This window comes from Cherax quadricarinatus, chromosome 25 (assembly GCF_038502225.1).
Source record: "Cherax quadricarinatus isolate ZL_2023a chromosome 25, ASM3850222v1, whole genome shotgun sequence".
NCBI classification, from domain to species: domain Eukaryota; kingdom Metazoa; phylum Arthropoda; class Malacostraca; order Decapoda; family Parastacidae; genus Cherax; species Cherax quadricarinatus.
In genome coordinates this window covers 887,237-913,430 of record NC_091316.1, presented here as the reverse complement: position 1 = coordinate 913,430, position 26,194 = coordinate 887,237, and the positions used below count along the sequence as shown (strand labels likewise).

The 26,194-nt window shown below is 40.7% G+C and overlaps 1 protein-coding gene across 8 annotated transcripts in view; it reads left to right on the top strand.

Moving 5' to 3' along the window:
• LOC128690052 (uroporphyrinogen-III synthase) overlaps positions 1–24,108 on the top strand; it is a 39,641-nt gene extending 15,533 nt beyond the window's left edge. For 4 of the 8 annotated variants that reach the window (XM_053778600.2, XM_053778598.2, XM_070088532.1 and 1 more), the window contains exon 2: positions 22,997–24,108. In XM_053778600.2, coding sequence (XP_053634575.2) covers positions 23,010–23,768 — 759 coding nt within the window. In that variant the 5' untranslated portion in view covers positions 22,997–23,009 and the 3' untranslated portion in view covers positions 23,769–24,108. Of the gene's footprint in view, positions 1–11,080; positions 11,158–12,060; positions 12,247–15,410; positions 15,435–22,996 lie in introns of those variants that run through there. The other 4 variants (XM_070088531.1, XM_070088530.1, XM_053778601.2 and 1 more) reach the window with 4 other exon arrangements.
• The last annotated feature ends 2,086 nt before the right edge of the window (positions 24,109–26,194 follow it).

The window sequence follows — 26,194 nt, the reverse complement described above, 5'->3', positions numbered from 1 at the left end:
GTGGCTGTACAACAGGAACAGACAGTGAAAATGAAGATGATAGTGTTGCAATTGGGATGGAAAATGTGCATGGTGGTGGTGCCGGCCGTGAGGCACCAGCAGTGGGCCATGCTGCCACCCACGCCGCTGCCTCAGCTGATCTACAACAAAAGCCACCATCCTCCACCCATCCACCACACCAGCTTCCACAACCACAACCACCTGTCAATGTCCAGTACCCACCAGTAGACTGCACCTGGGATTGGCAGGAAGCTGTCAGTTTTGTTCCAAATCCCCACCAGTGTGATGAAAGCCAAAGTGGAATACGGCCATCTTGCACACTGAGGAACAATACCAGTGAACTGGAATGCTTTGAGTTATTCTTTGACGAACCCCTGATGGAAATTATTGTCAGGGAAAGCAACAGATACTACGAGTACACCATAGCAAACACAATACTTTCACTAAGCTCACAGCTACACAAGTGGAAGGAGACAACTGTGGCTGAGATGTATCTTTTCTTTGCCACAATAATGCTTATGCCACATGTGTATAAGCACATTGTGAAATCATACTGGTCAACAGACTGCCTGATTGTATCGTAGGGGTTCTTAAAAGGAGATATTGAGGGTTGAAGGTAGACACACTTGTTGGATGGTAACGATATATTGTCAGACTCTGGTAATGGGAGATGGAGCCCAGCCTCTTCCTTGTCCTAGCCTGGATGTCTATACGCCGTCTGAGGCTGAGGTAGCTCGCCTCACACTCAAGCTGCATCCCGTTACGTCATACAGTCACAGGCCTAAGGGGTCTTCTATATAAAGCACATGGATGATACTATGATATGCTATACAACACAGGGATCAGCAACTATGCTGACAGCTCGGTCATGTTACGTATGTTGTCTCGACATACACTACTATCTTATAGGCTGAACAGGCAGGTGGTTCTGGGCTGATTCTATACAATAACAAATTCATATATAACTTAGAACTAATGGATGGTATCATACTGGATGTTAACAAAATGAATTTTACGTAATGGGTGTTAACGTAATCACTTTTAACGTAATGATTTTTAACGTAATGCATTACAAACTATAAGAACAAATCATTGTACAATATGGATGGAATTGATCGATCGATCTGTATTCATGCACTCTACGGATTCTGAGGAAGAATAAATATATATATACAAGGTGAAATTAACAGCAAAGGCATCTGGTGCACTCAGATCATTACTGTCAAATTCTCAGAATACGGAGGGAATGTGAATACGAAAAAAAAAAAAATTCTGAAAAACTAATCAGTTAATAACAAACAGTTGACAATTTACTTCATCTCGGACATCTAGTTATACAGACTATGTACATTTAAACCCAATTCTGCGAGGGTGAGGTTTACATATGCAGAATGGTTATCATCTCTGGGAGGATCGAATTCCTCTGCAATGGCTAACACATGCCTTGACTGAGGGAGATCTGACCGAGTATCTACAAAAGATACTTGTGGATTTCTCATCACTTGTTGAGTACGCAAGGAGTAACGACATTCAGGTTGATTATCTGACTGAGTATCTTAAGTAGAGGGTACAGAGTCGAGAGGATTTTCAGCTGGCACTGGACAAGCACCTAAAGTCGGTTCCTGACCAGCCGGGCTGTGGCTTGTACGTTGGTTTGCGTGCAGCCAGCAGTAACAGCCTGGTTGATCAGGCCCTGATCCACCAGGAGGCCTGGTCACAGACCAGGTCGCGGGGGCGTTGACCTCCGGAACTCTCTCCAGGTAAACTCCAGGTTAGTCTGGGTAGCAATATCATCAACATCGCATACTAATTTCATATGATCTAAATGCGATTCTTTGTACTTACCAGTACTAATTTCTCTAACCTTATACTTATTGCCAGAGATATATTCTACAACTCGATAAGGTCCAACAAACTTTTGATCAAGCTTAGGCATTGCGGATGCTTTGTTGAAATTTGTCAGCATTACTCTCGAACCTACTTTGACTTTTGATGGCTTAGCACGGCTATTAGTTACTCTAGTAAATTCTGCTGTTGATTTATGAAGTGTTTCACGGATTCTCCTAAAAATACTTTGAGCCATTCTGATACGAGTTGCTACGAAATCATCAGGGTTGTAATTAGGTTTCGGAGTGGAATATAACAACTCATAGGGTAAATGCTTGTCTACACCATACAATGCATAATGTGGAGTATCACCTATGGAAGCATTGTAAGCAGAATTTATGGCACATTGAACATCTGGTATGACTTCACCCCAAGTTTCACTATTGGGGTTGATAGTGGCTCTCAGGACATCAAGTACTTTCTTATTGGTTCGTTCGGCTAACCCATTGCTGGCAGGATGGTGAGGAACAATGGTGGATTTAGAGATCTTGTACAAAGTACACAAATTTTCAAGAATCTCATTACAGAATTCACCTCCATTATCTGTTACTAAGGACTTTGGGGTGGTATGCCTGCAGATAATGCGTTCTTTAAACGCTTTAGCTACTGTCTCAGCAGTCTTATCTGCAATAGGAACTAACTCACAATATCTGGTGAAATGGTCTATCATAACACAGATGTTTGTTGCCTTGGAGGGAACATTTAAAATTGGTTAACAAGTCAAGGGCAACTCTTTCCCACGGTTCGCTAGTGGTTGGGTACACTTGGATTGGATTAGGACCATTGACATTTCCTTTATGTTGCATACAAACACTACATTTCTTAACATACTCGGAAATGTCAGTTGCCATACGTGACCAAAAGTATTTCATTCCGGCTTGTTTCACAGAACGATCCATACCAGGGTGTGCAACACCTGGTGCATCGTGAACTAGCTGTAGAGCTACGTTCACTAGTGACTGTGGAATTACTAACTGGTACACTCTTCTACTTGGAGTACCCAACTCGGCTGTTCAATACAGTAATTCCTGGCTCATTACAAAGTCACTAATGGGTGCTGGTGGCTTCACAGTAAGAATAAGATCTTCCTGGAGCAGGAATCGAATCACACCAGACCACATGGGATCTGTTCTTTGGGCATTTTTGACATCAACAGTAAATGGAGGATCTGCAGTAACTACACTAACGTGTTGCGATAAAGCATCTGCGACTACATTTGACTTGCCAGGTAAATGTTCAAAAGTGGGATTGAACTCTTGGATAGTCAAGGTCCATCTGGCTAACCTTCCAGTAGGCTGTTTGTTCTGGAATAAAGGTATCAGTGGTGCATGGTCTGTCAAGACACGAACAGGGTACTGGTAAATAATGTCTCGGAAGTGCTTTAAAGACCATACTATTGCTAAAGCTTCTTGCTCCGTTACTGTGTAATTACGTTCAGCCTTTGTAAGGACTCGGCTAGCAAATGCAACTGCATTGTACTTGCCATCAGTCTTCTGAGCTAGTACGGCACCTATGCCAATTGAACTAGCATCAGTTGTTAGATAGAAAGGCTTAGAAAAATCTGGGAATTTCAAAATTGGAGCAGATGTTAGCTTTTCTTATAGAGTTTGGAATGCTCTTTCTTGACGGAAAGTCCAAACAAAAGGAGCATCTTTCTTAAGCAATTCAGTTAGCGGAGCTGCTATTGAAGAAAAATTTGCAATGAAAGATCTGTAGAAACCTGCTAGACCCACAAAGGATCTTACAGCATCAGCAGTTTTGGGAGTTGGAAAATTTAGTACTGCCGTTACTTTACTTTGATCAGTCGTAACCCCTCTAGGAGTGACTACGTGACCCAGAAACTTAATTTCTGATCTGAAAAATTGACATTTAGACAATTTGATCTTTAAATTGGCTTCTTCAAGCTTACCAAGTACTATATCAAGTCTTTTCAGGTGTGTATCCACATCTTCGGACGTGACGATTACGTCGTCTAAGTACACCATAAGTGCTTTACCTATAAGACCTCTAAATATATTGGTCATGAGTCTAGAGAACGTGATAGGAGAAGATCGTAATCCAAAAGCCATTCGAAGGAAGTGATAATGACCTGTGGGAGTGGAGAATGCAGTTAACTCTTGGCTGTCCTCGTGAAGAGGTACTTGCCAAAACCCTTGTAACAAGTCCAGGGTCGAGAAGACTTTGTTATCTCCAATGTTGTGTAAAAGATTGCAACCCCAGGCTTCAGTGATATAATGGGAGTGAATTGATTTGTGCTACTATTATGTATGCTTCACTTCTCAGACAAAACCAGGCCTGACAGAAACGACAGGTTATATAAGATTAGGAATGTGTTTGTGCATCTGAAAGAGAAATTCAATATGTATTTTTATCCCTTCAGGAAACTTGTAATTGACGAGTCTTTGATTCTGTTCAAAGGAAGACTCTCATTCAAGCAGTACATACCAAGCAAGAGGAAACGCTTTGGTATAAAGTTGTTTTGTTCTTTGTGATTGTTACAGTGGTCTTGTATTGGATATTATTGTGTACACTGGAAGTAATACATTGCAAAATACCAGGAAGTTATTGGGCATCTCTGGTGATGTGGTTAGAACAATGATAGAACCATACCTTGGTAAGGAGCATATATTATAAACTGATAACTGGTACACAAGCCCCTCACTCAGTGATTTTTTGCGAGTGAACATGACAGATGTGTGTGGCACAGTGCATGCATATCGTAAACATATGCCCAGGTTTGACGCTGGCACTCGTAGAGGTGAGCTGCAGGCGTTTGCTGCCAATGACATCATGGCATTTCGGTGGCATGACAAACGAGATGTCACACTCTCATCAGTTCACTCTAATGAAATGACAAACACTGGCAAGCAGCATAGAGAAAGCAATGAACCCATTCTAAAACCTGCAGCTGTGATTGATTACATCCTCAATATCCGCTCAGTGGACAAATGTGACATGCAGATTGGGTTTGCTAATTGTGTTTGCAAGAGTTATAAGTGGTACATAAAACTCTTTTTCCCTCTTCTGGACATTTCCATGCTCAATGCTTATAATATGTATAAGATGAGGACCAGAAACAAACCACCATATGGCAAATTCTGTTTGTCTGTCATCAGACAAATAGTATTCAAGTACCAAGGAACAACTGCAATAGACCGCCCACTAAATTATCAACATCTACCTTCTCGTCTGAAGCATGGTGATCACTTCCTAGTAAAACTGCCTGCTACTGCTTTCAAGAAAAAGGCTCAGAAGAGGTGTTAGGTCTGTGCACATACAAAAAAACGCCCACAACAATGCAGAGACACTCGTTTTATGCGTGAGGAGTGTAAACACCACTGTGCATGACACCATGTTTCAAAGACTTCCACAGGCTGCAGAACTTCTAGAAACATGTCCTGTGACTCTATACTATGTGTATATAAAATATAGAAAAATAGTAATAAACAACATTTCATATTGTTTGTGTAAATATTTTCTGTAAACAAAACAGTGACAACAGTGTTTATGCAGTTATTGTGCAGTATAGAAAAAGAAATAACTTACAAAATAGTGCTTATATTGGTCTCACAGGCCATAAAAGTTACTTGGAAAAAAAAATAAAAAAAATAATAGAAAATAGTACATAAACTAAATAAAGTAATACCGGGTCTCGGCAGTCGGCAATGTTACCATATACTGGACATTTTCTGTCAACTTCACGCCTCCATATCTCAGTAAGTATTGATGGTAAAAATTTTTTGTTTAGCCTATAATGTTTAGAAAAAAAAATATCTTTTCATAAGATTTTTTTTTTTTTTTTTTAAATTTTGGCGACCTTGAGAACAAGTCTCTGAGAGGGCCTGGGGACCCTGAAAGGGTTAACAGTCACAAAGTTCCCTTTAACTGGACCCCAGAACATCAAACTGCTTTTACGAAAGCAAAAAGATTATTGTGTATTGCACCCATTCTTTTGTCTCCAGACCTTTCTCATTACACGTTGATGCTTGTGAGTCTGGGGTTGAGGCAGTACTGTTGCAAAACAGGGATGAGGGGTTGCAGCCTGTGGCTTTCTTCTCAGCGAAGTTCCAGCCGCACTAGAGAACCTACTCAACAGTTGAAAAAGAGGCCCTCGCGCTGGTACTGGCCTTGGAGCACTTCCATATACAGTGGACTCCCAGCTATCGGCTGGTTTGGTTATCAGCCAACTCGGTTATCGGCGGGTTTTTCGGCGCCCGTTTATCAGCCGTTCGCTCGGTTATCGGCCATTTTGGACACGTCCATCCGCTGGCTGGGGCAGCTTGCACTTCAGTTTGGCTTTGTCTGTTGGTGGCTGAGGAAGCTCCTGCTCATACATCCAAACATTTCGCTTGTTTACCATTGTTTTTAGTGTTTTTTCTTGCAGTGCAACTGTGAAATAAGTAAAGATGGCTCCAAAGAAAGTTCCTAGTAAAGTTCCTGTGGTAAAGAAAGTGAGAAACGCCATGGAACTTAACCCCTAAACGGCCCAAACGTATATGTTCTTATGCAGCGCCCCAAACGTATATATACGTTTTAATTTTCCTACCTCCAAATTTGGCATGATTGGCCTGAGATGCCTGGTCAGCATAGAATGGGTCTAAACACTTGGTGTGCGCAGTATTAAAAAAATCTGGGACCACTTAGTACCTTGTGGGAGTACCGGTTAAATTGAGCCCAGCTAGAGCAAACAGTGCGGCAAACACCAAGGATTCACTTATGTAATGTCATATTAACACTCCTCTTTTAAGAGGAAAGTGATGTTAACCCCAAGTTTAGGGTTGATCTCTGTCTGTCTGTGTCCATCTGTCTCTATCAGTCTCTGTCTATCTCTGTCTGTCTCTGTCTATCTCTGTCTCACAGGTACACATAAATACAAGTATACGTAGTATAAATTACCTAGGATAACCCAAAAAATCCAGACAAAGTGCTATACTCTGCTTGAAGATGTGAGTAAAGGTGATGACGCAGTCTTGTGGCTCTATCTGAGACAGAGCTAGACGGATAGACAGATAGACAGGGAGCTAGACAGACAGACATGTTTGTGTGCCAGCAAAAAACAAAGGGCGATGCTCATCAAATATCACCTCTAATCTTTTCTTACCAGCTGCATCCTCCTCCACCCTCGTGTATGCTCATCAAACGTTAGCTCTTATCAGATGTTATCTCATCATGTCACTGTCAAGGGTGGACTTTGTTTTTCATACTTCAAGGGAACTTATTATTACGTAATATTATTATGTATTCTTCTCCTCCTCCTACTCCTCCTCCTCCTCCTCCTCCTTCTTGTCCTCCTCCTTCTTCTCCTCCTCCTCCTCCTCCTCCTCCTCCTCCTCCTCCTCCTCCTCCTCCTCCTCCTCCTCCTCCTCCTCCTCCTCCTCCTCCTCCTCCTCCTCTTCCTCTTCCTCTTCCTCTTCCTCTTCCTCCTCCTCCTCCTCATTGACAGCAACCACCCAGGGAAGTACTACCGTCCTGCCAGATGACTGTGAAACAGAAACCTGTAACTGTTTTGCATAATGGTAGGATTGCTGGTTTCTTTTTCTGTCTCATAAACACGCTAGATAACAGGGATATCTTGCTACTCCTACTTACACTTTGGTCACACTTGACAGACATGCACATGCATATATATATACATACATCTAGGTTTTTCTCCTTTTTCTAAATAGCTCTTGTTCTTCTGTATTTCTTCTATTGTCCATGGGGAAGTGGAAAAGAATCTTTCCTCCGTAAGCCATGCGTGTCGTATGAGGCGACTAAAATGCCAGGAGCAATGGGCTAGCAACCCCTTCTCCTGTAGACACTTACTAAAAAAGAGAAGAAGAAAAACTTTATAAAACTGGGATGCTTAAATGTGCGTGGATGTAGTGCGGATGACAAGAAACAGATGATTGCTGATGTTATGAATGAAAAGAAGTTGGATGTCCTGGCCCTAAGCGAAACAAAGCTGAAGGGGGTAGGAGAGTTTCAGTGGGGGGAAATAAATGGGATTAAATCTGGAGTATCTGAGAGAGTTAGAGCAAAGGAAAGGGTAGCAGTAATGTTAAATGATCAGTTATGGAAGGAGAAAAGAGAATATGAATGTGTAAATTCAAGAATTATGTGGATTAAAGTAAAGGTTGGATGCGAGAAGTGGGTCATAATAAGCGTGTATGCACCTGGAGAAGAGAGGAATGCAGAGGAGAGAGAGAGATTTTGGGAGATGTTAAGAGCCTTTGAACCAAGTGAGAGAGTAATTGTGGTAGGGGACCTGAATGCTAAAGTAGGAGAAACTTTTGGAGAGGGTGTGGTAGGTAAGTTTGGGGTGCCAGGTGTAAATGATAATGGGAGCCCTTTGATTGAACTTTGTATAGAAAGGGGTTTAGTTATAGGTAATACATATTTTAAGAAAAAGAGGATAAATAAGTATACAAGGTATGATGTAGGGCGAAATGACAGTAGTTTGTTGGATTATGTATTAGTAGATAAAAGACTGTTGAGTAGACTTCAGGATGTACATGTTTATAGAGGGGCCACAGATATATCAGATCACTTTCTAGTTGTAGCTACACTGAGAGTAAAAGGTAGATGGGATACAAGGAGAATAGAAGCATCAGGGAAGAGAGAGGTGAAGGTTTATAAACTAAAAGAGGAGGCAGTTAGGGTAAGATATAAACAGCTATTGGAGGATAGATGGGCTAATGAGAGCATAGGCAATGGGGTCGAAGAGGTATGGGGTAGGTTTAAAAATGTAGTGTTAGAGTGTTCAGCAGAAGTTTGTGGTTACAGGAAAGTGGGTGCGGGAGGGAAGAGGAGCGATTGGTGGAATGATGATGTAAAGAGAGTAGTAAGGGAGAAAAAGTTAGCATATGAGAAGTTTTTACAAAGTAGAAGTGATGCAAGGAGGGAAGAGTATATGGAGAAAAAGAGAGAGGTTAAGAGAGTGGTGAAGCAATGTAAAAAGAGAGCAAATGAGAGAGTGGGTGAGATGTTATCAACAAATTTTGTTGAAAATAAGAAAAAGTTTTGGAGTGAGATTAACAAGTTAAGAAAGCCTAGAGAACAAATGGATTTGTCAGTTAAAAATAGGAGAGGAGAGTTATTAAATGGAGAGTTAGAGGTATTGGGAAGATGGAGGGAATATTTTGAGGAATTGTTAAATGTTGATGAAGATAGGGAAGCTGTGATTTCGTGTATAGGACAAGGAGGAATAACATCTTGTAGGAGTGAGGAAGAGCCAGTTGTGAGTGTGGGGGAAGTTCGTGAGGCAGTAGGTAAAATGAAAGGGGGTAAGGCAGCCGGGATTGATGGGATAAAGATAGAAATGTTAAAAGCAGGTGGGGATATAGTTTTGGAGTGGTTGGTGCAATTATTTAATAAATGTATGGAAGAGGGTAAGGTACCTAGGGATTGGCAGAGAGCATGCATAGTTCCTTTGTATAAAGGCAAAGGGGATAAAAGAGAGTGCAAAAATTATAGGGGGATAAGTCTGCTGAGTATACCTGGTAAAGTGTATGGTAGAGTTATTATTGAAAGAATTAAGAGTAAGACGGAGAATAGGATAGCAGATGAACAAGGAGGCTTTAGGAAAGGTAGGGGGTGTGTGGACCAGGTGTTTACAGTGAAACATATAAGTGAACAGTATTTAGATAAGGCTAAAGAGGTCTTTGTGGCATTTTTGGATTTGGAAAAGGCGTATGACAGGGTGGATAGGGGGGCAATGTGGCAGATGTTGCAAGTGTATGGTGTAGGAGGTAGGTTACTGAAAGCAGTGAAGAGTTTTTACAAGGATAGTGAGGCTCAAGTTAGAGTATGTAGGAAAGAGGGAAATTATTTCCCAGTAAAAGTAGGCCTTAGACAAGGATGTGTGATGTCACCGTGGTTGTTTAATATATTTATAGATGGGGTTGTAAGAGAAGTAAATGCGAGGGTCTTGACAAGAGGCGTGGAGTTAAATGATAAAGAATCACACACAAAGTGGGAGTTGTCACAGCTGCTCTTTGCTGATGACACTGTGCTCTTGGGAGATTCTGAAGAGAAGTTGCAGAGGTTGGTGGATGAATTTGGTAGGGTGTGCAAAAGAAGAAAATTAAAGGTGAATACAGGAAAGAGTAAGGTTATGAGGATAACAAAAAGATTAGGTGATGAAAGATTGAATATCAGATTGGAGGGAGAGAGTATGGAGGAGGTGAATGTATTCAGATATTTGGGAGTGGACGTGTCAGCGGATGGGTCTATGAAAGATGAGGTGAATCATAGAATTGATGAGGGAAAAAGAGTGAGTGGTGCACTTAGGAGTCTGTGGAGACAAAGAACTTTGTCCTTGGAGGCAAAGAGGGGAATGTATGAGAGTATAGTTTTACCAACGCTCTTATATGGGTGTGAAGCATGGGTGATGAATGTTGCAGCGAGGAGAAGGCTGGAGGCAGTGGAGATGTCATGTCTGAGGGCAATGTGTGGTGTGAATATAATGCAGAGAATTCGTAGTTTGGAAGTTAGGAGGAGGTGCAGGATTACCAAAACTGTTGTCCAGAGGGCTGAGGTGGTTCGGACATGTGGAGAGAATGGAGCGAAACAGAATAACTTCAAGAGTGTATCAGTCTCTAGTGGAAGGAAGGCGGGGTAGGGGTCGGCCTAGGAAAGGTTGGAGGGAGGGGGTAAAGGAGGTTTTGTGTGCGAGGGGCTTGGACTTCCAGCAGGCATGCGTGAGCGTGTTTGATAGGAGTGAATGGAGACAAATGGTTTTTAATACTTGACGTGCTGTTGGAGTGTGAGCAAAGTAACATTTATGAAGGGATTCAGGGAAACCGGCAGGCCGGACTTGAGTCCTGGAGATGGGAAGTACAGTGCCTGCACTCTGAAGGAGGGGTGTTAATGTTGCAGTTTAACTGTAGTGTAAAGCACCCTTCTGGCAAGACAGTGATGGAGTGAATGATGGTGAAAGTTTTTCTTTTTCGGGCCACCCTGCCTTGGTGGGAATCGGCCAGTGTGATAATAAATAATAAATAAAAAATATCCAAAACATTGCTGGGATCTATAAATAGTAAATGACCACCTGTCAGTGTGTTTGTGACAATTTGAGTACAATTTCAGTACCTAATACTAGTGTCAGAACAAAGATTGGTTATGAAATGACAAGAACTACTATAAATTGTGATTATCAGAACATAACATTTATAAAAAATAATATGAAAAATAGAAAAAAAGGTAAATCGGCAACACTTCTGCAAGCTGCAGGACTCCATGTTGCTGTCACATAAGCATCCAGTGCCAACTTCTCTGCCTCATATCTCTGTAAGTACTGCCCTTTATTTCTATAAAAAAAACGATTATTTTCTTTTTCAAAATATTCAGGGCGCAGCGCGAGTGAATGTATATATACATTTGGACCGTTTAAGGGTTAATCGTGAAGTGATAGAATAGTTTGAGAATGGTATGAAGGTGATGGAACTTGCCAGGATGTACAGCAAGAATAAATCAACAATTGCATCCATCCTGGCAAAGAAAGAACAATGCTAATGTTGCAAAAGGAGTAACTTTTCTAACTAAACAAAGACCACCAATAATGGAAGAGATGGAAAAGTTATTATGGTGGATTAAGGAAAAAGAATTAGTGGGAGACAGTGTTGTGGAGTCGATCATTTGTGAGAAGGCAGAGCAGTTGCATGAGGATCTTGCAAAGAAAATGCCTGGAACAAGTGCTGCAATTTGTGAATTTAGGGCCAGCAAAGGATGGTTTGATGGATTTAAGATGTGTAGTGGCATACACAGTATTGTAAGGTATGGTGAGGCTGCAAGTTCTGACAAATGTGCAGCTGAAAAGTATGTTCCCACTTCAGGGAAGTCTTAAAGAGATGCCAGAAACAGAGCACTCTGGACAGTTATTTTGTGACACAGGGGTCCAGTGACTTTCAAGCTGGTCCTAGTGGCAAAAAAAGACAGAGAAGGGAAGTAACCCCAGAGAAGGCTTTGCTACCTAAAGTCTTTATGGAAGGGGATTTCCCTTCCAAACACTAACTCCTCCCTCTTTCCTCCTCCCTATCTTCCAGAAGCCAGCATTAGCCTTCAATAAAGGTATGTAATACTTAAATAATTGTTAAAAACATTATTTTTTGTGAATATTTTTGTTTGGAACGGGTTAATTGTATTTCCATTAATTCTTATGGGAAATATTAATTCGGTTATCGACCATTTCAGTTATCGGCTGACCTTCTGGAACAGATTACGGCCGATAACCGGGGGTCCACTGTATATGTGGGCCAGACTTCGCAGGTGGTCACAGTCTACACCGACCACAACCCTTTAATTTATCTCTAAAATATGAAGAATCACAACACAAGAATCATGAGGTGGTCCCTCCGGCTGCACCCATATAATATCAGGGTAAAACATATCCCTGGCAAAGAAAACAAGTTGGCAGACTCACTATCTAGAGATTTTATGTGTATTAGGTTAGGATGTGTTAGGGACCTGTGGTAACTGGTTTCTAGCTTTTTTTTTTTTTTACCCCCTTTATATATGTTGTGGGGGGTGTTTTAGTGAGGGGCTGTCCTGCTTCCATCCGTAGGTATCTTGGACCTACGTTAGCCCTGATGTCTGCTGTCTCACTCTAAGTTTAGGGTTTGGCTTTATGTCACAAATAAAGCTGAGCTCTATCTAAGAGTTGGATGGTTGAGAGGAAAGGCAGTCCCATTAAATGGTGCCATGGTGGCACGGTTACAAATGGGAGGTGGGAGCCTATTCCTGAACCTTCTCGGGGTGGGGTTGTGGCATGCAAAGAGTACGCAACCTTTATTCGGCGCATGTACACACCCTCATTGAAAGGCTTTCTCCCCAACCAGCAAACCAGTACTAGGGTCGAACGATGGGGCCCCATCGTTCAATCAGTACCCAGGTTCAGCCAATGAGGTGGGACTGGCAATCATAGAGGTGGTGTGGGCACCACCCACTGTCTACCCTTGTCATTTCCATACTAGAACTGGTTGAGCACGGTTGTCCATTCTGTCTCCAGGCTGTGTCTTGGCCTTGCCCAAACCGTGTTGTACACATACATTTCCAACTGTATATAGTGTACATATGTAGTAGGTTGGTAAACAGCAACCGCCCAGGGAGGTACTATCGTCCTGCCAAGTGAGTGTAAAACGAAAGCCTGTAATTGTTTTACATGATGGCAGGATTGCTGGTGTCTTCTGTCTCAAAAATATACAAGATTACAGATATGTCTTGCTACTTCTACTTACACTTAAGTCACACTAAACATACATATACACGTTTATTTATACACATCTGAGTTTTCTTTGATTTTATCTTAATAGTTCTTGTTCTTGTTACTTTTCCATTTATATCCATGGGGAAGTGGAATAAGAATCTTTCCTCCGTAAGCCATGCGTGTTGTAAAAGTCAACTAAAATGCCAGGAACAATGGGCTAGTAACCCCTTTTCCTGTAATAATTACTAAAAAGAATAATAAAAAAAATTGTCAAAGTGGGAAGTCTGAATGTGCATGGATGTTGGGTGAATGATAAGAAAGAGATGATTGTGGATGTTATGAATGAGAAGAAGTGGGATGTCCTGGCTTTAAGTGAAACAAAGCTGAAGGGGGTGGGCGAGTTTCAGTGGAGAGGAATAAATGGGATTAGGTCAGGGGTTTCAAATAGAGCTAAAGAAGGAGTAGCAATAATGTTGAAGGATAAGCTATGACAGGAAAAGAGAGACTATAAATGTATTCAAGGATTACGTGGAGTAAAATAAAGGGGTTGGATGTGAGAAATGGGTTATAGTAAGCGTATATGCACCTGGGAGAAGAGAGAAGTGTAGAGGAGAGAGAGAGATTTTGGGAAATGTTGAGTGAATGTATGGGGAGTTTTGAACCAAGTGTGAGAGTACTTGTGGTTGGGGATTTCAATGCTAAAGTGGGTAAAAATGTTATAGAGGGAGTAGTAGGTAAATTTGGGGTGCCAGGGGTAAATGAAAATGGGGAACCTTTAATTGAGCTATGTATAGAAAGAGGTTTGGTAATAAGTAATACATATTTTATGAAAAAGAGGATAAATAAATATACAAGGTATGATATAGCACGTAATGAAAGAAGTTTGTTAGATTATGTATTGGTGGATAAAAGGTTGATGGGTTGGCTCCAGGATGTACAGGTCTCCCTCAACATTTGCGAGGGTTAGGGGATCAAGAGCCTCGCGAATGTTGAAAAACCGTGAATGTTTGGTGCCCCAATATATTGTAGGGATATGTATTACAATACTGCTTCCTTAACTTGTTGAACCATGAATAATCATAAAATACATGAAAACGTCGTAAATTGTACTAAATATATACGTGTTATGCTTTAACCCTTTCAGGGTCCAAGGCCCAAATCTGGAGTCACGCACCAGTGTCCAAGAATTTTCAAAAAAAAAATTTGTTATTTTTTCTTATGAAATCGTAGAGAATCTTTTTGTGAAGGTAGTAAAACAAAAAGTACAAAATTTGGAGGAAAATTGACGAAATTATGCTCTCGCGAATTTTGATGTGTCAGCGATATTTACGAATCGGCGATTTTGCCGACTTTGACTCCCATTTTAGGCCAATTACATTATTCCAATCAACCAAATTCTTAGCTATTTCACTAGTATTACTTCTATTCTATCGATTGAGCACAAGAAATCGCCTAGTCAACTGTTTCAACTACAAAATAAAGTGATCGGAAATTGTTAATTTGGCCAATTTAACACAAAGTTCAAAATATTCCAATTTCAAAATAGGGTTCAGAATAAACAATGTAGGCATTCCTGGCACTAAACTAACATTCCCTCTGTTCATTAGTTATGTTTTGAGGCTTTACAAATAAATTCCATTTTGATTTTTTATTCACATAATGAATTTTTATTCACACCAAAAAATAGAAGATTTACTGTTATGCAATATTGTAATAATTGTATAAATATCATCACCATATTTGTGAATGTATATTAGACCCACCAGCTGACGTGTATTAGACGTGTGAGGTCGTTTGTTTACTCTTGAATATCGGCAAAAATTTAACATTTCTGCTACTTTGAGCTCAGTTTCAAGCCATTTCCAGTGGTAAAACCAATCAAAATCATCTCTATTTCTGTAATATGTCTTCCATTCTATCAAATGAGACCAAGAAATCGCAAATACAACTATACAAACCATACGAAAAAACACTGCAAAGTTGCTGTTTTAATCGAAAAATCATGATTTCATTTTTTTTCTCTCATTATACACAGTGTGCTGCAGGATCTGTTTTATGTGGTGCACACATACCACATAGATGTATTCTCTCATATCTAGGCCCAAATGTACCACTCACAGTTTATCAGAGTGAGCTGAGCTCATGGCGTAGATCTACGGTTTGGACCCTGAACGTAAAGCCGTAGATCTACGGGACGGACCCTGAAAGGGTTAATAACGTATGTTATTTAATAACATGTATGTTAATAACATGTATGTTATTAAATACCACAGACTCCACCACTGCCTCCACCATTGCGAGTCCCTACTACCCTCCCTCCGACCCCCGCAACTGGCAGCCAGCCCTCCCACCACTCAGTGTGGTGAGTGTTTTGTTTGTTCATTATTTGCTATTAAACTACAGAATAAATAATGTAAACCCATTCATGACTGCATATTGGAATGGCTATTAGGAAAGGTATTAGACGGTGATATCATGTGTTTACTCTTGAACACAGCAAAGAATCGAACATTTCTGCTATTGCTAATAATAACAATAGTAATAATAATAATAATAATAATAATAATAATAATAATAATAATAAATACGATATAATTGAAGAAGGAAATTGTACAAAAATACGAGAGAGTGGTTGACACATCGTCAGTGTGACTTTGTTTATGCTCTTCCAAACATTTCACAATAATTCAGCGGTTGAGGCAGTGGTATTTAATAACATATATGTTATAAATAATAATAGTACATGTTATTATTAATAACATGTATTATTATTAACATGTATGTATTTAATAGCATATGTTATAAATAATAATAGTACATATTATTATTAACATGTATGTTATTAAATACCATTGCCTCAATCACTGCCTCAACCACTCCAGTCACACTCAATCTACAAGCACCAAACACAATGAATTATTGTGAAATGTTTGGAAGAGCAGGGAGACTAATGTTCACACCACCTTAAACAAAGTCATACTGACGATGTGTCAACCACTCCCTCATATTTTTGTACAATTTCCTTCTTCAACTATATCATATTTATTATTATTATTATTATTATTATTATTGTTGTTGTTATTATTATTATTATTATTATTATTATTATTATTACTATTGTTATTATTAGCTGTAGCAGAAATGTTTAATTCTTTGCAGTGTTCCAGAGTAAACACATGATGTCACCGTCTAATACCTGTCCGAATAGCCATTCCAATACGCAGTCATGAATGGGTTTACATTATTTATACTGTAGAACCTTCAAAACTAAGGAAGCCAAGCCCATGATGACACTCTTCAGGTCACTTGTTCTATCTAGGCTGAAATATTGCTGCACACTAACAGCACCTTTCAAGGCAGGTGAAATTGCTGACCTAGAAAATGTACAGAGAACCTTCACTGGGAGCGCTTGAGGTTCCTGAACCTGTATTCCCTGGAACGCAGGCGGGAGAGATACATGATTATATACACCTGGAAAATCCTAGAGGGACTAGTACCGAACTTGCACACGAAAATCACTCACTACGAAAGCAAAAGACTTGGCAGACGATGCAACACCCTCCCAATGAAAAGCAGGGGTGTCACTAGCACGTTAAGAGACCATACAATAAGTGTCAGGGGCCCGAGACTGTTCAACTGCCTCCCAGCATACATAAGGGGGATTACCAACAGACCCCTGGCAGTCTTCAAGCTGGCACTTATCAAGCACCTAAAGTCGGTTCCTGACCAGCCGGGCTGTGGCTCGTACGTTGGTTTGCATGCAGCCAGCAGCAACAGCCTGGTTGATCAGGCTCTGATCCACCAGGAGGCCTGGTCACAGACCGGGCCGCGGGGGCGTTGACCCCCAGAACTCTCTCCAGGTAAACTCCAGGTGTAGTTTAATAGCAAATAATGAACAAACAAAACACTCACCACACTGAGTGGTGGGAGGGCTGGCTGCCAGTTGCGGGGGTCGGAGGGAGGGTAGTAGGGACTCGCAGGTGGCGGGAAACTTAAATATGATTTGGCGGCTGGGAATTTGGTGGCTGGGAATTTGGCGGTTGGGAATTCGCGAATGTGTGAAGCCCGTGAAAGTTGAAAACGTGTATGTTGAGGGAGACCTGTACACGTTTATAGAGGGGCAACTGATATATCGTATCATTATCTAGTTGTAGCTACAGTTAGAGTAAGAGGTAGATGGGACAAGAGGAAAATGGCAACAAGTAAGAGTGAGGTGAAAGTGTATAAACTAAGGGAGGAGGAAGTTCGTGTGAGATATAAGTAACTATTGGCTGGTGGGCTGGTGCAAGTATGAGTAGTGGGGGGGGGGGGGGGGTGAAGTGGGTTGGAATAGTTAGGGTGTGTACAAGAGAGGGAGACTACTTCCTGGTAAAAGTAGGTCTTAGACAGGGATGTGTAATGCCACTATGATTGTTTAATATATTTATAGATGGGGTTGTAAAAGAAGTAAATGCTAGGGTGTTCGGGAGAGGGGTGGGATTAAATTAGGGAAATTAAATACAAAATGGGAAGTGACATAGTTACTTTTTACTGATGATACTGTGCTTATGGGAGATTCTAAAGAAAAACTGCAAAGGTTAGTGGACGAATTTGGGAGTGTGTGTAAAGGCAGAAAGTTGAAAGTGAACATAGAAAAGAATAAGGTGATGAGGGTATCAGTTGATTTAGATAAAGAAAAATTGGATATCAAATTGGGGAGGAGGAGTATGGAAGAAAATGTTTTCAGATATTTGGGAGTTGACATGGCAGCAGATGGATTTATGAAGCATGAGGTTAATCATACAATTGATGAAGGCAAAAAGGTGAGTGGTGCATTGAGGTATATGTGGAGACAAAAAATATTATCTAAGGAGGCAAAGAAGGGAATGTATGAAAGTATAGTAGTACCAACGCTCTTATATGGGTGTGAAGCTTGGGTTGTAAATGCTGCAGTGAGGAGGCGGTTGTAGGCAGTGGAGATGTCCTGTCTAAGGGCAATGTGTGGTGTAAATATTATGAAGAAAATTTGGAGTGTGGAAATTAGAAGGTGTGGAGTTAATAAAAGTATTAGTCAGAGGGCTGAAGAGGGGTTGAGGTGGTTTGGTCATTTAGAGAGAATGGATCAAAGTAGAATGACATGGAGAGCGTATAAATCTGTAAGGGAAGGAAGGCGGGGTAGGGGTCGTCCTCGAAAAGGTTGGAGGGAGGGGGTAAAGGAAGTTTTGTGGGCTTCCAGCAAGCATGCATGAGTGTGTTAGATAGTGAATGGAGACTAATGGTATTTGGAACCTGATGAGCTGTTGGAGTGTGAGCAAGGTAATATTTAGTGAAAGGATTTAGGGAAACTGGTAATTTTTATATAATTCAGGTGCTATTTTTTAGCTTAAGACTATTTACTTTGTTTTATACTTAATTCTAACTATAGATTCACTACAAATCTTATGATTACAAGCATTGATCCTGATACCAACCTCTTATTTAATGACTTAAATGAATCAAACAGTTACTGTAATTACTACACTGCAGAACAATCAAAGGCACTTCTCAGTGCCAACAACAACATAACTATCTTTAACTACAATATCAGATCTTTAAGCAAGCATTACGATGACCTCATAGCATTACTAAATTCCTTACATGCCAATATGTCCATCATTACACTAACTGAAACCTGGCTAAAGCCTGATAGTACAGATGTCTATGCCATTCCTGGTTACACAGCCATACACAACTGTAGGCCAGACCAACAAGGGGGTGGCACAGCTATATACTACTCAGACCAACTAGAATGTATCACTAATACTTGCACAAGGGATGAACATGGGGAATATATAATAGCTAAATTCAAATCCAGATACCTACACAAACCTCTCACATTGATAAACATCTACAGAGCTCCACAGTCAAACATTAGCCAATTTAGTCAAAACCTAGGAAGTATGATAACTGATGCACGCATGAACAAAGATCACTTACTACTCTCAGGTGACTTCAATATAAATCTCCTGCAAGACCAGGACCCACACGTTACTGAATTCACAAACACAATGAGTAACTGCATGTTGCTACCAACAGTAACAAAACCTACAAGAGTTACAGAGACTAGTGTTTCCCTACTTGACCACATCTGGACCAACACCATATCCCCTTTAAAATCAGGCATAATTACAGATAATACCACAGACCACTACCCTACTTTCCTCATAACAACTCTTGGTAAACTACCCCAAGACACTACTAAAGTCACCTTCAGACTTCACAATGAGGCAGCCATTAATAACTTCACAACAGCAGTAGCAAACATTGATTGGCACACTGAGCTAGAAATCTATACAGATATTGACGAATGTATTAATAATTTTCTAAAAAAGACCCAATACCTCTATAACAAGCACTGCCCTAAAAAAACTAAACAGATGACAGCTAAGAGACTGAACAGTCCCTGGCTAACACCCAGCATTCTCAAATCCATAAATACAAAACACCAATATGAAAAACAGTACAGAATGGGTCACATAACCAGAGACCAAACAAAACGTTACTCGTCAATCCTAACCAGCCTGATAAGAAGGGCAAAAAAATTGTATTATGAGAACAGATTATCCAACTTACGAGGTGATATAAAAAAAGACCTGGAAAACCCTATCAGAAATTCTGGGAATAAAAAAGATATCACAAAATAGCGAAATAAAATTAGCAAAATCAGATGAACCCCAACTCCCACCAACAGAAACAGCAAACAGACTCAATGATTTCTTCTCCACTATAGGACAAAACCTTGCCAATAAAATCCCAAGCTCAGATACCCCACCAAATGACTACCTCACCGGCAACTACCCGAACACACTGTTCCTAGCTCCAACTAACCCATACGAAGTCTCCCTTATTATCAACGCACTAAAAAACAAGGCAGGAGATTTAAATACCTTACCACCCTTTATATACAAAAAAGTATCACAAGTGCTATCACCAATCATTGCAACACTCTTTAACAAATCCATTGAATCCTCCACCTTCCCTACAGTACTCAAAATAGCAAGGGTCACCCCGATCCACAAAGGAGGAGACCAAACAGAGTTGAATAACTATAGGCCAATATCCAACTTACACCCTCTCTCAAAAATCTTCGAAAAATTAATTCATAAACGAATCTACTCCTACCTTATCTCCCAAAACATACTCAACCCCTGCCAATTTGGATTCAGGCCTAATAAAAATACTAATGATGCTATTATACACATGCTTGAACATATATACACTGCAATAGAGAAAAAAGAAGTCCCACTGGGGATCTTCATTGACTTACGTAAAGCTTTTGATACAGTTGACCATGACTTGCTCCACGTAAAATTGTCACACTATGGTATAAGAGGGCACTCCCTCAACTACCTCAAGTCATACCTCAGCAACAGAAGCCTATATGTGTACACAAATGGGGCAAACTCTTCTGCGCAACCAATTACAGTTGGTGTCCCACAGGGAAGTGTCCTTGGCCCTCTTCTCTTTCTCCTATACATAAATGACCTTCCAAATGCTTCGCTATTCCTCAAACCCACACTATTTGCAGATGACACTACATACGTCTTCTCTCACCCGAGCCCAGTCACACTAGCCAATACTGTAAATACCGAATTACAGAAAATATCTACCTGGATGAGGACTAACAAACTTACACTAAACATTGATAAAACCTACTTCATTCAGTTTGGTAACAGAGCTACAGATGTCCCTCTTAACATAATGATAAACGGATCACCTATCACAAAGCTAACAGAGGGAAAATTCTTAGGAATCCACCTTGATAATAGACTCAAATTTCATACACATATACAACAAATTTCTAAGAAAATTTCCAAGACTGTAGGCATACCTGGAGAGTTTACCTGGAGAGAGTTTCGGGGGTCAACGCCCCCGCGGCCCGGTCTGTGACCAGGCCTCCTATCGAAGATACGGTACTATGTTCCACAGTCAGCCCTCCTGGCCCTATATCACTCTCTTATTTACCCCTATCTCACCTATGGAATTTGTGCATGGGGCGCAACAACAATTAACCATCTCAGACCACTAATTACCCAACAAAAGGCTGCAGTTAGAATAACAAATTCTCACTACAGGCAGCACACTCCACCAATATTCAATACACTAAACCTACTCACCATACAAAACATCCATACTTATTACTGCACCTATTACATACATAGAACACTTAACTCTGATATTAACCCTCCCCTCAAACATCTCCTTGCCAACCTCAAGAGAACACATGACCATAACACAAGGCACAGATCACTCTTTGATGTTCCTCGTGTCCATCTCACACTATGCAAAAACTCAATGCACATAAAAGGCCCTAAAATCTGGAATTCATTACCTGTAAATATAAAAGAAACACTACCTGTTTATAAATTCAAGTCTCTTCTCAAAGATCACTTACCCACCCAAAACCAAATAAATACTGAATAACAACCTTATAAATTGTATATCTTAAATGTTTCTCACAATTATATCACATAAATGTTAAACCTAAAACCCAATCTAACTTTATTATTTTTTAAATACACTACCTAACAGAATACTCCATACGACTGAATGTACAACAATGCATGCAACCGTATGACCTGTCTTTGTAATACTCATTTGTGCTTTATAGTTATCTGTTTACAATAATGTATTATCACTGATTTCATCATTGCTTAGTTAATTTTAAGCCAGCCCGTAATGCTATGCATAGTATAAGTGGCTTTGGCATGCTGCTCTTATCTGTATTTTTTTGTACCTCTGTATGTATGCTCAAATTGTTAATAAATAAATAAATAAATAAATAAATAGCCAGGCTTGAGTCCTGGAAATGGGAAGTATAATACCTGCACTCTAAAGGAGGGGTTTGGGATATTGGCAGTTTGGAGGGATATGTTGTGTATCTTTATATGTATATGCTTCTAAACTGTTGTGTTCTGAGTACCTCTGCAAAAACAGTGATTATGTGTGAGTGAGGCAAGTGTTGAATGATGAATGGGGATTTTCTTTTTTGGGTCACCCTGCCTCGGTGGGAGACGGCCGACTTGTTAAAAAAAAAAAAATAGTAGTGTGTGTACTGTATGTGCATTTTTAGATCTAACTCTACTGGTTGCTAAATACATGATAACATAAACATGTTATCAGGCTTTTAAATTTATTTGAAAGTGCAAAAAAGGGCTATGTTTCACTTTACACCAGTAGCCTGGAACCTAACCTGCTGTATAAGCAAGGCCCTCCTGTACATATGTTAGTGCTGTATGACTCTTAAGGATTTAATTCCATAACTACAGTAATAAGTCTGCAAGATTCAAATCCAGTAGCAGTAGTAGTAGTTTAAATATTTATGGAAACTTGCTGAATGTTGGAATTGCTATCAGTACAGTAAGTAAAATAGGTGCCAATTTTGCAAATGTTAACATGAATAGGTGAACATTTGGAAATCTGCTAAAACATGGAAATAGATGGGAAAATGAAAAAATGGTTGGTGGTGCACTCATCTCACATACTGAGTGTCTGTGGTTCGATCCCTGGCATGGGTGAAAACATTAGGCATGTTTCCTTTTATCTCCTGCCCCTGTACACTTAGCTGTAAATAGGTACATGGGTGTAGTCGTCTGTTGTGAGTTGCATCGCAGGTGGTGGTAGTATACCAGGACTTTCAAATGAAATGAGTTGAGGTAGTTTAACATTAGCCTGTAAAATGTGAAAAACAACAGTAAATACTTTTCATATGTCTATGTAAATTGAAATGTTAGGAAAGGAAGTTCTTTATTATAGTTGTTTGGTGCTTTACACCTTTTTAGCCACAAGTGAGTAAATGCAGAAAATTTTCTGAGCAAACAACATTTCTAACTTTTTTTCTTATGAATATGGCTAAGATTAAAATTGGAAAAAAAAAAATTCATAAAACTTAATTTTTTCTTTCAGACTGAGGAGAAAAATGAGCAATGTGTGGCTTTTCAAATCAGGTGAAAAGAGTGATATGCATTACACCAACACACTTACTCAATCTGGATTCTCACCAGTGAATATTCCTGTCCTTTGCTTCCAGTTCTGTAATCAAGGCCCTTTGAAGACATCACTACAGAACCCCCAAGATTACAGTGGAATTATCTTCACAAGCCAAAGAGCAGTAGAAGCAGTTGCTGAGGTATATTTAAATTTGGCTGTTAGATGCCATGCTTCATGGGATGAGAAAAAAATATTTGTTGTTGGTGAAGCTACTGGAAAAGCTGTTCAAAACTTATTAAAGCTCACATGCATAGGACAAGAGTCAGGAAATGCACAACAGCTCATTCCAATCATAATTAGGGAGACAAAAGCATTTGATAAACCTCTCTTGTACCCTTGTGGCAATTTAGGGAAGGATGAGCTACCCAGGCTACTTGTTAATTATGATAGAGATTTCAAGGCACTTACCATCTATGAAACATCACAGCATGCACAACTGAAGTATACCATACAGAAGCTCATCAATGCTGGTCAGAAGCCTACTTATATGGTATTTTTCAGTCCATCTGGTGTAAATTTTGCCTTGCCTATCCTTCAATCTTTGAATGTAGATGTGACAGGCATAAAAATAATTGCAATAGGCCCAACAACCAATACTGCCTTGGTGCAACAAAATATTCCAGTGTCAGGAGTGTGTCCTACCCCAACTCCTGAAGGCCTAATACATATTTTGAAAAGTCCACTTTGAGCAGTACACTTGATTCAAGATTTGTTAATTGTAATATACATTTTGATGGGGGAGGGGAAAATGCTAACCCATAGGGGTCATTCAATTTTTAGGGCAAGGCAAGGCAAGGTTTGATCCCGTGACAAGAAATGTTATGTCAGATTCTTAAGATTAATAGCCTGTCACCAGCATCAAGGAACTTTTCTCAAGAGGTAGTAATTAATATAAAAAGAGCTAAACCCATAAGGGTCATACAGCACCTTGAGAGGTAGTGAACTTGTATAAATGTGCATGATTCACAAGGTAACTGAGTTCATGACTGTCAGTTACCATTTTTACATTAAAAAAAAAATTCATCTTATTACTCGAGTTACTAAAATATAAAATTTGTCCTACAAACTGTTGTGTGTCAAGATGCAACGATAGCTCATCAGCAAAAGTTTAGAAAATTTTATTCGACAGTAAGAAAAGGCTTCTGGCACGTCATTTTTTTTTCATATTGTGCACTGATAAAATTGTCATACACAGCTTGGGGACTGGGAGGTAATCAGACTAAGGAATATCTTAATCAAGATTATATTATATTCGGGGGAAGTGCCAAGTCCATAAAAGTTTACAGCAGCTGGGAAAATGGAAGGAATTTAGGTTTATCCCAAGGAATGGGAGCACATGTCCAATTCCTTAGATCATGAGCCCTTCACTGGCATCAAGGAACCTCATTCGAGTGGTCTCGGATTAAGAGCCCTTCAACAGCATATAGATAAATTGTTAGTCAGGTGTTAAAATAGTTTGTCGTGAAGCATTAACCCTTTGAGGGTCCGTCCCGTAGATCTACGGCTTTACGCCTCTTCAAGGGGGGCTCCTTGGCGTGGTGAAGAGGCTCTTGGTCTGAGGAATTAGCCCTGTCGGTCTTCTTCCTCAGACCGAACCTAATTACCCCCCATTCTCCCCTCCCCTATCCCATCCTCCCCATCCTCCCCTTTTTCCATTCCTCCTCCTCCTCCTCACCCCTCCCTTTTGCCCTCCCTCTTTTTAGCCTTCGTGATTTCTCCCACAGGCGCGCTAGTTCCTAGGTAGGGGAAAGGACACCGGGGTCCATCCCATTCCGTTGAGGTTTCTTGGCGGTGGCGTAGTTTGCCGTGGAATCTGGATTGCCTAGGGATGTCCCGATCCCTCTCCGGTATCCCGGAGTAGCTTTGGGTGTCTTTTGGGCGACGGGTGTATCTCTGGAAGCCACCTTTCGGATTCCGGGGGTGGTGGCTGAAGGAGGTATGCTTTGTGGCGGATATCCGGCCGCCCTCTCTTTTGTCCACCGAGGTAGCTCGGCAGATGTGAGGTTGCTATCCCAGATTGCTGGTTTACTGGCATGAAGGGTAGGGTATGGCACGGGTTCCATGCTGCATCTGCGCTACTAGCGGTGTCGAGTCCTCTTGGGCGCGGAGGGAGATTTCTGGCCCTTTCATTCCTCCTAGGAACTATCCCTCCCCGGTCCCCCCTTTTTTTTTTCTTTTTTTTATTTTTATTTTCTTTTCTTCTTTCTTTTTTTTTCTTAAAAACAAAAAGAAAGAAGTAACCTAACCATGGCAGCCCTAGTCCATGAACCTGGTACCCCCGGGCCCCTTCTTGATACCGCACCCCGTTCTGACCCCGCCTCGTCTTTGGACCACTCTTCAGACATTCCTCATGCCTCTGTACCTATTGCCGGTGCTGTTTCCTCACCCGCTTCAGGTACTGAGGCCTCGACTGACTCCTTCGATTTATCAGACCTTCGCTCTCCTCTGACTATGCTTCCGGCCTCTCCCTCTACGGTGCGGCAATTTTCAAATCGCCGACCCGTTCCACGTCGGACCAACTCTGGTCCCACGCCTAAACGTCAACGACAATTACCTGCTGATGATACTTCTCCACCTTCACCTTCTCGTTCTTCTCAGAAACGATCGACACGTCCTTCACTACCTTTCCACGCTCAGTTTCAGACTGAACAGTGGACTAAATTCTTCACTTTACGACCAACTTCCTCTACTGCCTATCTTTCTGACCATAGTATTGGCAAGGCACTCCTACGCCATGTTGGTAAAGATATTTCTTTTCATGCTCTTAAGAGCGGTACGCGCATCATTACCGTACAGAATGCTACCCAGGCTCGTGAGCTCTCTCGTCTTTCCCATATAGATACTGTTCCTGTCACCCTTGAAAAACATCATTCCCTCAATTCTTGTAGTGGTACCGTTATTCTGCCCCATACCATAGTTCAACAAAATTTCCAGACATGTGGCACCGACATTCTAGAACAGCTGGAACTCCAAGATCTCCCAATCCTCAAGGTAGACACTTACGTTCTTCCTGCCCGTGGGCGGAGACGATACCCTAGCAATGTGGCTCGTTTAACTTTTGACAGCCGAGAACTCCCATCCTCCGTTTATATAGCAGGACATCGGTTACAAGTT